The 17,780-nt window shown below is 29.9% G+C and overlaps 1 protein-coding gene and 1 pseudogene across 1 annotated transcript; one reads left to right on the top strand and one right to left on the bottom strand.

Annotated features, from left to right (window-relative positions):
* Positions 1 to 1,016: 1,016 nt before the first annotated feature.
* LOC125418454 (uncharacterized) lies at positions 1,017 to 7,081 on the bottom strand (annotated as a pseudogene).
* A 2,802-nt stretch (positions 7,082 to 9,883) lies between these two features.
* On the top strand, positions 9,884 to 14,851 carry LOC112493083 (putative protein NRT1/ PTR FAMILY 2.14). The gene is made up of 4 exons (XM_025077939.2): positions 9,884 to 10,133; positions 10,233 to 10,450; positions 11,003 to 11,559; positions 13,968 to 14,851. The coding sequence occupies exons 1-4, from the start codon at positions 9,884 to 9,886 to the stop codon at positions 14,842 to 14,844; spliced, it is 1,902 nt and encodes a 633-aa protein (XP_024933707.2). The 3' UTR covers positions 14,845 to 14,851.
* Positions 14,852 to 17,780: the final 2,929 nt, after the last annotated feature.

Genomic DNA, 17,780 nt, shown 5'->3' with positions numbered 1-17,780 from the left:
AGATATTGCACCAATACAACATGAATTTAGATCCCAAAAAATGCACGTTTGCAATGCTTTTAGGAAAATTACATGGAAAGTATTGGTAATTTTACCTTTAGTTTTGCATTTCTTATCTATTTAAGGTAGAATTTGTTAAAATGTTTATTCAAGGTAGTACTTATTAAAGTGTTTATTAGTTTATTTTGATGTTTTTTTTTGTTAATATGATATTTTAAAGTCTGTCGATTTACATTTATAATTCTTTTTTTTTTTTTGTGTTTTTCATTTTTCAATATTTGGTATGGTAGGTTTTTAAGAAAATCTAAAGTATATTACTAATATTATAATTATCAATTAGAAATAATATATTATCCATGGCGAAAATTGATAACTATGTATACGGAAAAAAAAAAAAAGTTATGTAAATGAGTTTCTTTTGACTGCGTATAGTTGGAAAATTTCTATTAACAATTTTTTTTCATGTAATTAAACTCTCATTTCCCTTCAAAAAAATTAAAGGGAGTGTATTCAATTAGGAATTTAATGGATTTTAAAAGAGTTAAAATGTTTGATAGAATTTATGAATTTTCTTAGAATTCAATAAACTCCACATGGATTTTGTCATAATCCTATATGGAGTTTAATGGAGTTTGTGAGACTTATATTATAAACTTTTAATAGATTTTAATGGAATTATAATGATTTTAAATATTTTTATATAATTTATTTTACTATTTTGGTAAATAATATCATTTATTCTATACTATAAGCATAGTTTTTATTATTATTTTTATCATACCATTAGCATTGTTGAATATTTATGATATCGAACAAATTAACAAATAGGCAAACAACATATACATGAATATTAAACTTTAATAATATTATCCTTCAAATATTTTTTAAAAAATGAAAAAAAAAACACTGTCAACATAAATTAAAATAAAATTAGATAAATATATCAAATAGTCTTATATCATCTCTATTATTATTATTATTATATGCAAAATTTTATTTTAAAAAAAAAAAAAAACTCATTGCTCATTACTTTGATTTCTTGCATTTTGGGCATCCATCCACATATTTGAAGCCATTGTAGTTCTCTATTCATTAGCATTTTCTCGTTGTTGCTCTTGACTTTCAAACAACTCTTCAAAATTATTTTATTCAGTTTCTTGTGTTAATAACGATGATAGAGATTCATCATTTGGCTCTATAGGAAACTCATCATTTTCTTTAATCCTGCACAAGCTAAAACTAGCTCTGCTTATGTCTTAAATGGAAATGGAGGTGCAAACTTAAAAATTGTGAATCTAGATTTGAATATACCAAATATCCTCTCAATTATGTTTCTTAAAGAAAAGTGACAGAGATTGAACAATTCAGGTGCAGTTTCAGGGTGACGACATGGACCAGAAAAATCTTACAAATGGTATCAAACCCCTCGAAATGGAGCTAAAAATTGTCAACGATTTGGAAATCCACAATCCACCAGAAAATATTTACCTAAAAATATAAGATATTAATTATTAATTCATAAATATTATTTTTGTAAAAATTTGTACATATTGAAAATATATATATAACAAAAAAATATATACCTTGTGACGTTTTAAGTCCATTCCTCCTTGATAAGGCATCATGCAGTAATTTTGAATCATAAACCGAACCCTCCCATCCACTAAGCACATGTATGAACTCCAAATCAAAGTTACAAGCCGCTAAACATTTTCTGAAATTTTTCCATGGTAATTACGATAGCTTCTTATATTATGACCCTTTACTGTTGCTGGTATATGTGTGCCATCAATAGCTCCAATACAATCCTAAAAGAAATAATAAATTTTATAACTAACATAAAACATAAGGTGTTTTGAATAATAATTACAACATTAATAATAACAAAACGATAACAATGATAATAATAATTATTATTACTAAAAAATAAATAGATAAAACATTCATTACTTACCTTGAAGTAAGGGTAAAATCTTGTATGTTCTTTTATTTTACTTGGCAGTGTAGATTTCGGTGTAACCATCATATCTGGTGCTATTGTGTTCAAAGCCCTTAAAACTTTGTTGAAGTTTTTGCTTATTGTGAAATGTGATCGACTAAACGTTTCACCAGTTATACGATAGAGAGAATTTTGACCTGTAATAAGTAAAAATGTTGCAAGCATTTCTTCAATGCAATTGAATCTTGTATCCTGTAAATATGTTTTTTCTCTAATAATTTTATATAACTTCAAAAACACATTAGGATACAACCTATATAGTTGCCGAAAATGTTGAGGATCTTTTTTTCAATACTTTATTAATATAATTATACCCCTTAGAAGTGATTGGTCATCAAGCCAATGGACGTTCAATATATTCATCACATATGATAATCATTAGTGCATCTAATACCTCAAGTATTGCTTGAATTGCCAACAATATTAATTTAATGGTTTCATAAAATTCTCCATCTTCTTGTGTATCTCTTTCTCCCAGTTCTTCCCATTCCATTTTCTCTACTAATCTAAAACATAACATTAAATATTATTAGAAAATATGAAATGTAATAAAAAATAATAATATTAGGAAGAGAAAAAAAAAACTCTTTAATGAAAAATTCAATTCAGTAAAACTTGAACAATAAAGTAAATGAAAAAATTCACTTAAACAAACTAGAAAGAAAGAGATATCAAAACTAAAACCTATATCATAAAATAGTTATAGCTAAATATATGTTGTAACACTCATTCCATATTAAATGATATCCATTCTGAGTGCTCTTCAGGAAACATCTTCAAGAATGCATCTTTGACTCTTATTTTCTGAATCAACGCAAGTGCTTTATGCAACCATGATTATGTAAATTCAGAGGTTCCTTAATAGGATTCCAAATATCATTCTTTTTCTCCTTTTCACTAATTGCCTTTTCCCTTTCCTCCATTAGGTTATACATTCCCCGAATTTTAGTGGCAATTTTTCCAATTAAGTCCAAACCATGAGAAAGTTTTTCTAGAAGATAAACTCGAATGGCATTCTGATCAAATAAATGAGTATTCCCTTCATATTCAATTCTAGTTCACTTTCTTTGAACAACATTTTCCATGAGAACTTCTAAATTTGGATCGAACTCTGACATTGATGGTTTATTATGTCCAGGTGAAAGTGCTTGGCATGATGGATCGAGTTAAGTTGGAATGTATACCTTATTAATCTCATCATATACATAGTCATCTATCTTAACATGTAACACCCCATCCCGAAATATATCGAAAATTTCTAAAATTTGACCAAGGTTGATCGGGTTTGACCGTCGTTGAACGAGAGGGGTCAAATGTTGACTTTTTTGCTCTTGATGGAATTTCATATTGATCGAGGTCCCATTACGAAGTACATGTTCGCACAAGTTCATAGACTAGTAGCACATCAAAAAAAGAGCTACGGTTTGAAAGTTATGAGCAAAACAAGTTGAAGTCAAAATTGTCTAAGGGGTGCTGGAGTTGACTTTTTGTTCATGCAAAGTTGAGCTTTGACTCATGCATGGTTGTGAAGTACTTGTCGATACGAGTTCATAGACTAGCGGTACGTCCGATTTGGACATATGGTTTGAAAGTTATGGACCTATAAAAATTTTCAAATACAGTATTATTTTAGTATTATTTTTAAATATGTGAACAGTGTGCCACGTGTGACTTAATAAAGGGTGCCATGTGTCACAACGGTGAGATGCCATATGTCAACCATGATTAAATACCATATTATTTTATTATTATTCTATACAATAATATTATTTAATTATTTTCTTTTATTTTCTTTTTCTTTCTTTCTCTTTTCTTTTTTTTTTTTTTTTCCCTTCCCCCATGTGGGCAAAACACCCCCAGCCCCCCCGAATCTTTCTTCTTCTTTCTTCTTCTTTCTTTTCCTTCCCTTTTCCTCCTCTCGGGTCCTTGCCATTTTCTCCATTTCTAGTCATTGGGTGGCCACATAAGCCAGCCATCGGCGAAGCCCAGTCGTCGGTGAGCTTGGTGGTCAAGTTTGGCGACCGGCCGATCGGCGATTGAAGCAGGCAGCGCCTCATATTGTTTTTTCGGCGATTCTCGCCGTTTTCGACCAGCCCAGTCTGATCTTCCATCCTTTTTCCCCTATTTTGGGTCTTCCGAGTTCAAATATGGTCTCCAATTGTTTAAATTCGAAGTGGTTCACGAGTTATGAGGAGGTGAAGTTCGGCCGATACTTCCCGGGCAAATTCCAACCACCACCAACAGAATTTGGGGTCAATAGAGGCCAGTAATGTGATCCTTGTCTCCTTAACTTTCCATAGACACCTTATTTGTGAATTTTAGATACCGTTTGCATTATTTATCCGAATAAAGTATTAATTTATTTGAGTTATGTAATATTGTTGTTCTAGGAGCACGTGTGCTTTGTGAAATTGATGCCATGGAGGATCTTGGGTTAATTGTGTGCTCTAGGTGAGCGATCCACCTTCAAATTAATTTCGGGAATAAAATTTGTAAATATTTTATATTAATTGAATATTTGAAATTGATATTCTATGTGATAAATATTTAGTAGATTTATATTTGGAAATTTGATGCTCAATTGAGTGAATCAAAATATATATATATTAAGAAATATTTTGATCTAAAGAATTTTATGAAATTGAAATTGAAATTATTAATTATTAAATTAATTTGTAGGAATATTTCATAATTGAATATTTCAAAAATATGTTTATGTGTTCGATATTATGAGAATTTCTATTTAGAATTGTATTGCCAATTTGTAATGTTTTTAATATATGTTTTGGTGCCAAAAGAATATATTTGGGAATTTAAAGAAATTGTGGTTTTGATTTATTTTAATTATTGCTATGGTTATTATTCAATTATTGTGCACAATTATATGAATTAATTATATATGGAATTTATATGGCTTTTATATTATTGATTCAAATTGATTTTTTAGAATTTGAGAAAAATATGGATTTAAATTATTATGTTTCAAAAATATTTATGCATTGAAATATTAATGGCTTGACCTTATTCCATTGAAAAATTTGTATATTTAACTTGATGGATTTGAACGTGATGGATTTATAATGATGATTTAAAAGAGAATGTGGAAAATTACGGGTTTAATTAGATGGAATAAACCAGATGATATTTATGAAATTTTGAGATTTTGAAAAATATTGATTTATGATTTACGAGTTTTTAGATGTATCATACACGTACTGGTCTTCTGTATATATGGATGTGATTAGTGCGCAAATGGATATGACTAGCGCGCATGTGAGTGTAAGTAGTGCACAGGTGATTTATGGGGTTATCCTGTGGTTGGCATCGGATGAGGATAGGCCGTCCCTCCATGGCCGGGACGCCTGTTAGCAGCGGTGCAGTGGGACGCCACGCGACTGTATGCCGGTTTCTCTCTTTAACCTCCTGTATGACAGTACCTTGGGATGCTGGGTACCGTTGGCGCTACTGGTATATAGTGGATGCATCAAATGGTTTTCAGAACATGGATTTCAAAATAAATATTTTGAAATTGTATTTAAATTAAGAATATATTTAATGTTGTTTTTATTATTTATTTCAAATGGAGGTTTTAATTTGATTTAAATTTTTCTTTGCTTAATTATTCAATAAATTGATTTATTTTAATTATTAAATTATTTCATGAATTGTTTTAATGTGAGTTTATTAATATTTCGGTATTAGTTGTTATGACATGCATTAATTATTTATTAATTGTTATAAGTTATTTTTATTTCAATTTATTTCATTATAAATTTGAATTATTAAATTATCATATTTTATTAGAAAACTATTGACTAATTGGTTTCCTTGGTTTTCGGGGCATACAAATAGCGGGTTTTGTTAAACATTTTAAAAAGTAAACTTTTCCAACTGAGTGAATCGTGGGGTTTCAAGGGAAAATATTATTTTTAACTACCTATTATTTATTTGTTTGTTTCTTATTAACCAATTAACTAAGTTATTTACCCTTTTATTATTATTATTATTATATAGTAGATTGGGTTACTCACTGAGATGATTAGCATCTCATGTTTTTAAATTCCGTTCCTTTAGGCCCAGGTTAGTCTACGCTGATTGTTCGGGGGGGAGCTTGACGTCTTGGTTCGTTGCCGAAAGTCCAAGAGGCTTTTCCTTTCCTTTCTATCTTGTATTATTTCTTTTTATCTTATATTATATTAAATTTCATATTCAATTGTAGTGGATAACGCTCTGTATACTATTTGGATGTTTATTTAATTAATTCAGCACTAGTTCCCTGTCATTTATTTGAAGTCCTGGAAATTTGTGGAAACAAATTGTAGTAAGGTGGGAGGAATAAGGTGGTGTTTATTGGAGTGTGTTTTATGTGCATGGAATTTTGTGGTAAGTTCTACCCTTAGGGAAGATGTTGCCGGATTTTCCGTTGGAAGGTTTGGTGGTGTTTCCCTAGAATCAGGGCTTGTCTAGGATTCGGGTGAGGGATCTTTGACGCGTCCTGACATAACATGTGTACTTTCATCTTGCCCATAAATTCTTGCATCTGTATCGTCTCCCAATCCAATAAAGTTTTTTCCAATGGCAGATCCATTTCCAACAGCAATTTTTAAATCCTCAAAGTCAGCAAAAGTGTTTGTTCGAAGTGTTTCTGATTTGGATGAGACCGATAAATAAAAAAAATAAAAAAATCAAAATAAAACAAATATAATATTTTGTTAACATATAAAAATACAAATATATATATATATATATATATGTAGACATATATAAGATATAATAATATAAAATACATTCTAATGAAAATTTATAATCTCACCTTAAAGTAATTATCCCATATTTCATCTGTGGCAGTAAATCTTTGTGTCTTTGCATCCCATCTAAAACAAGAGTTGAAACACATGAGTTGAGAAATGTTTGATAATGCGTTTTAATCCATTTCAAGTGACTCTGATACTGAGTATAATTTTTATTACACCCAAGTGCTTCATTAAGCTTAGGAAGTATCTTACTTTCCACAGTTAGTTTGCTAAATACACCATTATTGACACGCCGTCCATGCTTAGCAGCATGAACCATCCGTTCCATGTGTTACTCTCTTGTGAGGTCCATGTATTATATGCAGTTTTACCTTTTCGTTGTAAAGCTCCCACTGTAATAATAAATATCTAAATATAAAGCCCATGAATAGTTGAAACTCACATTTTTATACACACATATATATATATATATATTATAAATTAAACATATAATAAATAAGATCAAAATATTCACATTCCAACTCATCAAACTATAAAATCAAATTAGAAATATTTAATAAATCATATTAGATTCATAATACATTTTAAAAGATTACTAACTGTAACAAAAAATAATGTATTTTTCTAATTTTTTCTGAAATCATATATATATATATGCATGAACATGTAGTACTAGAGAGCAACATATATTTTTTGAGCGCAAGTAGATAGAAATATTTCGTAACACATAATAATAATAATTATAATGGAACACTAAACATGGTCAGCCATTTACAGTGAAACAGAAACCAAAACACAAATTTTTGGAGAAGTGTGTTTAATTAGTACAAGAATTATATATATAATAATAATAATGATAGAACACCAAATCAATCACTCACAGTGGAAGCAATAACAAAAGTACAAATTCTTAAGGAAGTGTGTTTAATTAAGTACAGGAAACTATACATATATATATATTATAATATAAATTTATTAATTGATAGAAAATTGTGTGGCTAGCTTTTGACGTGCACATTCATTGTGCCTAAGCTACCAACTCTTTTTTATTTTTTTTTTCAAAGCCATATAAATGTATTAATTGATGGAAAATTGTGAGGCTAGCTTCCGACATGCGCATTCATTATGCCTAATGTACCAACCTTTTTTTTTTTTTCCTCCATAGGCTGTGATCATCACTGTTTCCTTTTTTTTTTTTTTTGTGGTACAAAGAAAATAAATTGATCATTAATCTTGAGATGAGATGATCTTTACCCTCCTCAAAACTAACCCCTCAAAGTTTTTGTCACCTGGCAGTTGTTTCTATGCTCCTGCTTTCGTCTGTGTGTTTAAGGCTCAAGGGGAGGGGGGGGGGGGGAGGGGGGGCGCGCTTTCGTCTATGTATTTATGGCTTAATGGCTAAAGTTTTGTGTGTTGCTAGGTTTATTTGTTGGGGAATTGGTAAGTGAATTCCTAAGATACCCATTTGATAACTTTGAATAAATTTCAAAGGGTTTTTAATAAATTCATTCTGTGCTTTTTGGGGGGAACTTTAAAGGTTTAAAGGGTTGTTTTTTGATGATGGGTTTTTTTCTTACAGGTCGGTCTATGGGATGACCACTGATTATGGGAAGGTGGAAAGGTGGGGGATTTAGAACAAAGGTACGGTACCCATTTGAGAACAGGTACTGAGTATGTGGAATAACTGCTCAAATATCATGGATTCAGAATGGAACTATTGAAGAAAACATTCTAAGTTATTAGGGGTTCTTCTTGATCGTGCTTTTGATGCTCACATTGGATCAGAACTATTTAACGTTTGCAGGCACTACCATATGTTTTCTTCAATGACTTATTTTTAATAAGGAGTATTGAACTGCTAGCTATAAAATTTTCAATAGGGTAACAAATACGTTCCTTAGAAACTCAAAACTTCTCACTCTTTTTTTTTTTTTTTTTTTTTTTAACTCAAAACTTCTCACTTGGAATTCAAAATTTTCACAACATTGATTTGGATTTTTATCAAACAATAGCAGGATAATGCCAAAAAAGCAGAAAAATTGAATCATATCCAAAAAACCAAATCAAGCAAGGAAGCACGAGGAGAGAGCCTATAGGAAAGACCGTTGTTTTGGTTGCCATCAGTTCGCCGATTTCATTCGACCGTTCATCCAGCAGGTTGGGTTCGTCTGTTTTTTCTTCGTTCTTTGTTTTATCTCAAAGCAGGGTCTCACTCAATGTTTTGTATTTTAAAATCCGGTAAAATCTCTGGGATGGAGACTGGATTTGTGAAAGGCTTGAATATTTATATTTAGCATCTCAAAATCCAATCAAATCCATCAATTTGTAAAATCCTTCTAAGTCAATAACTTTTTGAATACCAACACGTTTTAATAGACTTTTAAAAAGTCATAATTGAATAATATCATATTTATATAGATTCTATAAAATTCTGAATTGATACCCAAATATTTTAATGGATTCCATCGAAATTTTAATTGAATATCTTTGGGCTTTTAAAATGTATTAAACTTCTAATTGAATACACACCTAAGTTGTCATTTGAAATAATTTTATCGAATATATTTGTATCTTTTATTTTCTTTTCTCTACATCGTGCACCCAATGATGATTTTTTAGTTCCTTCCCTGGGGTAAGGGTTCTAACTCATACGCTAATTGGAAAAGAGCGACGATACCACCTTGGAACAACAAGAGAGTATATTAAATAAATGGCGAATCCCGTAGACAGCAAGAAAGTAAATTAATAAAGCGCAAATTAATTTGATAACTAAAAACCAAACAGTAAGATTGATAAGATAACTTGGAAGGAAAATATCCATGCTTTGGATACTACATTATAAGTGTTACTTGGAATGGAATTTTAACCAATGGTTGAGCTCCAATCAGAAAACAGCCAAAAAATCACTGCATGAAAAATGCTTGTAGCCATAAGATATTGCAGAAATATATATATGGAACCTTTTTAAGAGGATATGGTTTTTGAATGCATGACAGGTAAGAATCTATATAAATGGGCTTTAACCAATTTGGATTCTTAGAGAGAAAGAGAGAGAGAGAGAATTGAGACAATATTACTCAAAACCCCATAGAGAAAAAAACAAAAAACCAGCGAGCTACAGAAAAAGGCGATGAAAGAACACACAACAAAAAGTTGCAGGCGTCCTTCTTTCTGGTCATTTTTTTGCTGGACCAAACACAAATCAAGCAGTAGCAGTACTACTGATGATGATTCCCTACAGAGAGCATTGATAGAAAACGACGACGTCAATTTATCATCTCCCAGCACCACCGTCACCTCAAGAAAGCTTGGTTGGAAGGCCGTGCCCTACATTTTAGGTCGATCGTCTTTGTCTCTGTCTATTTTCTTCTTCACTTATAGTATATATATATATATATATATATGTGAGAAATATATATATATATATATATATATATTATTTTTAGGCGGGAATTAATTTTTGGGGAAATTTTTTGCAGGAAATGAAGCGATTCAAAGATTGGCAACGTTCGGGTTGATGGGAAATTTTATGGTGTATTTGGTGAGGGAGTTCCATATGGATCAAGTGGTGGCAACAAATATTCTCAATGTCTGGAATGGGGCCAGTAACCTTTCTCCTTTAGTTGGAGCCTTCCTTTCCGATGCTTACCTTGGCAACTATCTTACCATTATCTTGGCTTCTTTAGTAGCTCTCCCCGTAAGTTTCAATACTACTTTCTTCTAACTATTAATTGTGTGCTCGATTAAAGTAGAATTACATTACTCACAAACTATGCTTCGAATTATGCATCTACAATTTGGCTAGCACTTTTGAAAGAGAGTCAATACATCAAATTGCACAACAAACTAAATAGGTGTAAATTACACTTGGACCTTTGAGAAAATTTAATCTCTCAGGGTTAATACTTTATTATTATTACTATTTTATAAATAAAATTTTAAAGCTAATTACGGGGGTTGACGGGCCTTTGACCTTCAAGTGGGTCCGTGACTTATTTAATTTGTTAAAAATTTTGTATACCACAACAAATTAAATCAAAAGTTTCAACACTAGTTACTGTTTTGGCAATTGACTTTAAAAAAAAAAAAAAAAAAGGTACTGTTTTCAAAAACTCGAGTTTTCAATACTTAATTGTTATTTCTCGAAAAAATAAATAAATAAAACTTTATTATTGTTACCATTTCATTTTTTGCAAACAAAGTCTTAATACTATTACTGGTTTGGCAAATTACCCATCATCATGAACAGGGCATGGTAATAATCACATTAACAGCAACAGTGCCACAGCTTAGACCACCACAATGCAGCCCAACAATGCAACAATTGGACCAGTGCGTTGGCTACACAAAATCCCAACTGTGGATCTTGCTTATCGGCCTATATTGGTTAGCCTTAGGGACCGGTGGAATGAGGCCCTGCACTATTCCATTTGGAATTGACCAATTTGACACCACCAACTCTGAAGGAAGGAAAGCGACAAGCAGTCTTTATAATTACTTATACACCGTTTATACTCTTGCCTTCTTCTTCGGCCAAACCATTGTTTATATCCAAAACTCAATTAATTGGGCATTAGGTTTTGGGATACCTACTTTTCTTATGGTTTGCTCTATTCTCTTATTTTTAGCTGGAACCAAAATATATGTGTATGAAAAGCCTGAGGGAAGCGTTTTCTCTGGAATTCTTCAAGTTTTTGTAGCGGCTTATAAGAAATGCCACCAAGAGGTTCTAACTGATGCCGAATTCTTTGATCCTCCACTTAAAGAAAATGATGCGGCCAAGCTGCCACTCTCCACACAGTTAAGGTAATAAAATGGTATTGATAACCCAATATTCTATTTACCTTTTTTTTTAAGCGTTAATTTCATACTCTTGAGAGGTATATAACGATTAATTACATAAGTGTCTACATGGTTTCAAAAGTACATTCAATTACACCCGTGCAGGGGCATAGAAAATATTAATCCAAGGGCAAGGGGTCAACAATGGGGAGGCACATGATGATTTGTTGAAACTAGAGGGAATTTTGATGAATTTTTTCAAACATAAAATGTCAAATTGTATCTAGAACAAATTCTAAACGAAGTACATAATAATAATTTTTTAACATATATAAGATTTTTATTTAAATTTATGTTGATTTCTAAGTTAATATTCACACATCGACCTAATTAATTAAATAACTATTTGTTATTATTGATAGCTACTAAATAATAACTCGTATGACTTTACCTTTTTTTTTTTTTTTTTAATGTGTATATATATATTTTTAGAGCCAGTCTCACATTAGGTGTATTTGATGGTTTTAATTTCGAATTTCTTTTGGATTATATTACACTAGAATTTAAAATTAAAAAATGATTAAATATAGATCTAGTTATACATTAAAATCTAATTAGAAAAAGTAACCTTCGTCGATAATCGATTATTAAAAAATATAATTTAAAATTTAGCCTTCATCAGATCCAAGGGTTAAAACAATATCGTGACCTTCATATTAACAACATAATTTGAGCTTGGTAGTATAGTTTCAAATATATATATACATATTGATCTCTTATGAGATAGTTTCCATCTTTCTTGGGAAATATTACTGATGTGGATATTAAAATTAGGATCCACATGATCTTATAAAATTTAATAAATCTAACATACAAAGCCTAGTAGATTAAAACATGTCAATCCCACTTTTACTAGCCACATTAGCATACCTTTTAAAATAAAATGGAAATTCTATTTCCTAAGAGATCAAAATATAATATATATATATATATAGAGTCAGACTCAAATAAAATTTTTAATATTAGAATTTTTTTTTTTTTAGTTTTTAAATTGCATCAAGGATCAAGATTTAAGATTATATTTGTTAATTATTGGTTCCAATATTGTTCACTTAAATAAAATTTTAGTATGTAATGAAATTTATATTTGACTACTTTTTCAATTTTAAATATTAACTATTGATATGATATCGATACAGGAGTTTTTTAACCAGGCAATAATGCTTAGTAGAAACAAATTGTGTATATGAATCTATTATGACAACATATATATATATATATATATATAAATGGTGCTCAAGATTTCAATTTTTTAAGTTGACGACGATAAGTAGACTAAATTTAGAATCATTGAATTTTATGTATTTGAGATGACACATAATTAATTTAAAGGTTCTAAATAATCAAACACATTTATCCTCAACTTAAAAAGTTAAAAATATCTTTAATTGAGTCAGACAAGGAGGAAGCAATGTGTTGGCCTGAGAGGGCATCGCTCCCTTCCCTATTAGGTCTTTTTCATTTCCCTTTTGAAATTATATTTGGATCGATGTAAAAGTTAATTAATATAAATCCACCTTATTATAAATTACCAAATAAATTTAAAGGAAAACAATTATTACTATAAAAAGTTTCATTTAAATATTTACTGCATTTACCTTACATAGACTGAATATTACTTATATCTTTAATATATAATAATTTCATATACATATATTTTCTAATAATCAAGTTATAGAACATATTTAAGTTTTGCATGGTTAGCTTTTTTTTTTTTTTTGGGTTAGAATTTCTATTTATTAATGATCTTATTTGCATTTAAAAATTTTCATTTTGACTTGATTTACTTTTTCCATTTGATAATAGATATCTTTAGAATAACCGCTTCTTTAAATATATTACACCATAATATCACTCCACCTAATAATAATTTAAAAATTAAATTTACTCATAAAGTATTTTCTTCAATAATCACATGAAAATTTTCTTACAATATTAACATTAGTTAAATTGGAACAAATTTATCAAATATTGTGTGTATATATATATATATATCCATATTCTCTATATCATATTTTTGCTTGGTAATGATATTATTTTTTTTAACAATTTGTGTCAGTTTTATCTAATAAATTGTTACTCATATAATATAAAAAGAAATTTTCATAATTTGTATAATTATATATTATCTTCTCTTTAAATATGATATATGAAAGGAAAATATATATGGTATATGATTTTTTTTTTTCCACAAATTTTTTTACATTGATATGGCCGCCAAACAAGGCATCTGGCTCCGTTCCTAGAGTCGGACTGTGTGTATATATATATATATATATATATATGGGGTAAATGAGACGAATATATTGTTTTTACAAAAGTTAATTGATTTGCATGTTTATGCTAATTCTGTGTCTCTAATTAATGCCCAGGTTCCTTAACAAAGCTGCTTTAATAGTGGACAATAATGATCAATATCTGAAGGTAGATGATGAACCTTGTCCAGATCCATGGAGGCTATGTAGCGTCCAACAAGTGGAAGAAGTAAAATGCTTGATAAAAATCATTCCAATATGGGCCTCTTGTATAATTTCCTTTGTTGCCATTACAATACAAGGAACATTTACAATATCACAAGCCATGAAAATGGATCTCCACCTCGGACCCAAGTTTGAAATTCCTCCAGGTTCACTCGGTGTTTTATCATATATAACAATAGCTATATGGGTCCCATTTTACGACATCATTTTACTACCCACCATTAGAAAAATCACCAAAAGCGAAGAAGGAATTTCATCTCTCCAAAAAATAGGAATTGGAAATGTTTGCTCAATTTTATGCATGGTACTGGCTGGTTTGGTGGAGAGAAAAAGGAGGGCTTTGGCCATGTCAAACCCTCAACCGGGCGGTATTGCAACGATGTCAGGTATGTGGCTGGCCCCTCATATTATTTTCGTCGGTTTTTTTGAAGTTTTCAGTGCAGTTGGACAGATTGAGTTTTACAACAACGAATTTCCTCATAAAATGAGAACCGTTGGGAATTCTCTACTATATCTATCCATAGCAGGAGCAAGCTATTTGAGCAATTTGTTAGTGAATATTGTGCACAGCACAACGAATTGGTTAACCAATGATATAGATGATGGAAAATTGGATTATTTTTACTTCCTCATTGCTGGACTTGGTGCTCTGAATTTTGTCTACTTTTTGTTATGTTCTTGGGGATATTGTTACAAGACCACTGTGAAATTTGACACCGAGCAGTGTAATATTTCTGTCAATCAAGCTTGGTTATGCAAAGATGAATGAGCCTTGGAATTCCCCTCATACCTACTTCCATGAGGTTGTAGGTTTCCCCTTCCTTTAGTTTAAAATATGTAATAATCCCTAATAAAAAAATAAAAGTTTCAACAAAATTTTTATATGGTATATTTGCTACCATATGGAGGACATTTTTTTTATATGGTATATTTGTTACCATATGGAGGACATTTTATGTGTATATTGTTCAAAATCATTTATGTAAGTGACCTACAATGGAAGAACGAAAATAATTATATATGTATATAGAGAGAGAGAGGGAGAAAGAGTTAGGCACACATCAATTCGGCCATAAAGTTTTAGCATTAGGTTTTCTTATATTAGTTCTTAAATATCTTCAATAGTTGAAATTTAAAGATAAATTACTAAATTAATAAGGATTTGTTGGAAAGTAGTTATGCAATTTCTTGGTACCCAGCAAGTGGATTTGATTAGTTATCAATTATGACTAACATAGAAGCAGCACATGTTTTCTTAGGTGTTTTCAAGCATAAACACGTAATGTAGTTAGTTGAAATCTACATTAATACATGTTAGTTGAAATCTAGATTAATACATGTCTTTATGCATGAAATTGTAATATTATTAGTTGACACATTAGTTAGTTAGTTGTCAACAACATGGTAACTTCATCCTCCTATAAATATGATGTTTATCCCATTTGTGATGTACAAAAGCAACAACAAAAAATAAAAAATACTTGTAGTAAGGTGTTAAGAGTTTCACGTTGACAAAGCTTTCACCTTCGTTTTTTACTTGTATTTGATACTATTTCAATACAAGAATTTCTAATAATTTCTTAAAGTATTTTTCCCCTCAATTTCAAATATTGGTATCAAAGCTCTGTTCAATCATTGTTGGGTGTAAAGATATTCTTCGGTAAATACTGTTGTCATGGCCAAATTAAGTTCTTCACAATTTTTGTGCCAATTATCAAGGGTGAGAACTACGATTATTGGTACATTAAAATGAAGACTTTTTATAAATTCCAAGATTTGTGGGATATTTTCATGACTAGAATCATATCTCCAATTGATAACTCAACCTCTGCTAGCCTTGATTTAAAAAAATAAATAAGTAAAGGAGATCTTACAAAGAGATTCAAAAGTATTATATATTTTGCAGCAAGCCGTAGCAGATGAAATTTTTTCTTCATGGTAATTAAAAGGTACCCACTTCCAAATTACAAACTCTAAGAAAAGAGTTTGAAATTTGAAGATGAAAAATTCTGAATTTGCTAAACATTACCGCACTAGAATAGAAAAGTTGGTAATCAACGAGAAAATATTGATTTGTTTTGTTGAAAAATATGATACTATAGTGGCTGCTATTGAAGAGTCAAAAGATATTTCTCAAATTTTAGTAACAAGCTATTTACAAGCTTTTGAAAAAAGATTGAGTACTCGTAGTGAAAAGTCTATTAAACATGCATTTCAATTTAAATCTAATCCACTCTGTTAAAAATCAAACAATGATGTTAAAAAAAAAAGAAAAAATTAGAGGAGAAATCTCTTAAAATAATGTACAAAAAGAAGTGTAAATTATTCTCTTTGTGGTATATGTAAAAAGTCAAACCATTTGGAGAAGGAGTGTTGGTTTTGTGATAAACCACAATGTAAGAATTGAAAGAAATTTGAAGAAAAAGTATAAAAGAAAAGTGTTAATTCAACTTATATCAAAGCTAGTGATAAAGAGATTTTGAGTTCAAAACTCAACAACTCCATTTAAAAAAATAAAAAAATGCATATAGGGACCTAAAAAATTGCCTAAAATAAGCTGGTCTACATGTGAGGGGAGGGAAAAAGTATCAAAAGAATGAAAGTTCACCTCTCATTCGCTTAAATTTTTAGGAGAAATAGTAATTCAACATTAAAAAAGATTGTCATTTTAGAGAAAATCGCAAAGTTAATTTTTCTAAAGATAAAGATGCTACTAAAATTCTTTTTTATAATTCTTAAGCTTCAAGAAGAGTAAAAAATGACAGGTAGCATATTGATAGTGGCTATAGCAATCACATAACTAAGGATTTTTTGCAATATTGAGACTTCATGTAAACCATAATTCATATTGTGAAATGTAGTAGTAATAAAAGCAACTAGTAAAGGTACAATTGTTGTACAAATGAAACAAAATAATAATAATAATAATAAATAAAATAAAAAATAAGACTTATGCACAATATTCTTTTAGTTCCAGTGTGTAGTAAAATCGACTAAGTGTAGGTCAGATGATATAAAATGACTATTCTCTACTCTTTGAAAGAGAAACATCCAAAATCTATGACAATGGCATGGCTATAGCCAATGCAGTATGTAGCATAAGAATTATTCTTATTCAATAAAGGTATAACAAAGATGTAGCTATAAAGGTGCAACATAACAACTCATGTCTACATCATCAAAGGTTTGGTCACTTCAACCACCATGGATTGAGTCTTTGCATCATAAAAATATGATTAAAGATTTTCCATCAATCAAAGAAAACAATGACATTATGAAAGTTGTTTTCTTAAGAAGCTACATCGTTAATCATTCAGCTCAAGCAAATCATAGAGAGCTAAAAACTTATTAGAGTTGGTGCATAAAGATATATGTTGACCAGTGAGAACTCCAACACAAAATAAAAACAATTTTTCATTCTCTTCATTAATGATTATCAAGGATGACTTTAGTATATTTTACATATGAAAGATTACTACCTTTTGAGATTTAAAAAAAAAATTCAAAAATTATGTTGAAAATCAGAATAGTCATAAAATAAAAGTGTCAAGGAGCGATCAAGGTCCAGAGTACAACTCTAAATAGTTTATTAAATTTTATGAAGATGAAAATGTTGAACATCAAAGGATAGTTGGCTATAATCTTGAACAAAATAGTGTATTAGAGAAAGAACAAAACTATTTTAGAGATGGCAATAACTATATT

The sequence above is a fragment of the Ziziphus jujuba genome, chromosome 12, assembly GCF_031755915.1.
Source record: "Ziziphus jujuba cultivar Dongzao chromosome 12, ASM3175591v1".
Classification (NCBI taxonomy): Eukaryota; Viridiplantae; Streptophyta; class Magnoliopsida; order Rosales; family Rhamnaceae; genus Ziziphus; species Ziziphus jujuba.
Note: the sequence above shows the minus strand (reverse complement) of the source record. Positions and strands in the feature narration are given on the sequence as shown.

What these genes read in the sequence shown, in the direction of transcription:
- LOC112493083 (XM_025077939.2), top strand. Translation starts at nt 9,884, where the DNA reads ATGAAAGAACACACAACAAAAAGTTGCAGGCGTCCTTCTTTCTGGTCA. An exon ending in TATTTTCTTCTTCACTTATA is followed by an intron (nt 10,134 to 10,232) that starts GTATATATATAT and finishes AATTTTTTGCAG; the next exon opens with GAAATGAAGCGATTCAAAGA. An exon ending in CTTCTTTAGTAGCTCTCCCC is followed by an intron (nt 10,451 to 11,002) that starts GTAAGTTTCAAT and finishes CATCATGAACAG; the next exon opens with GGCATGGTAATAATCACATT.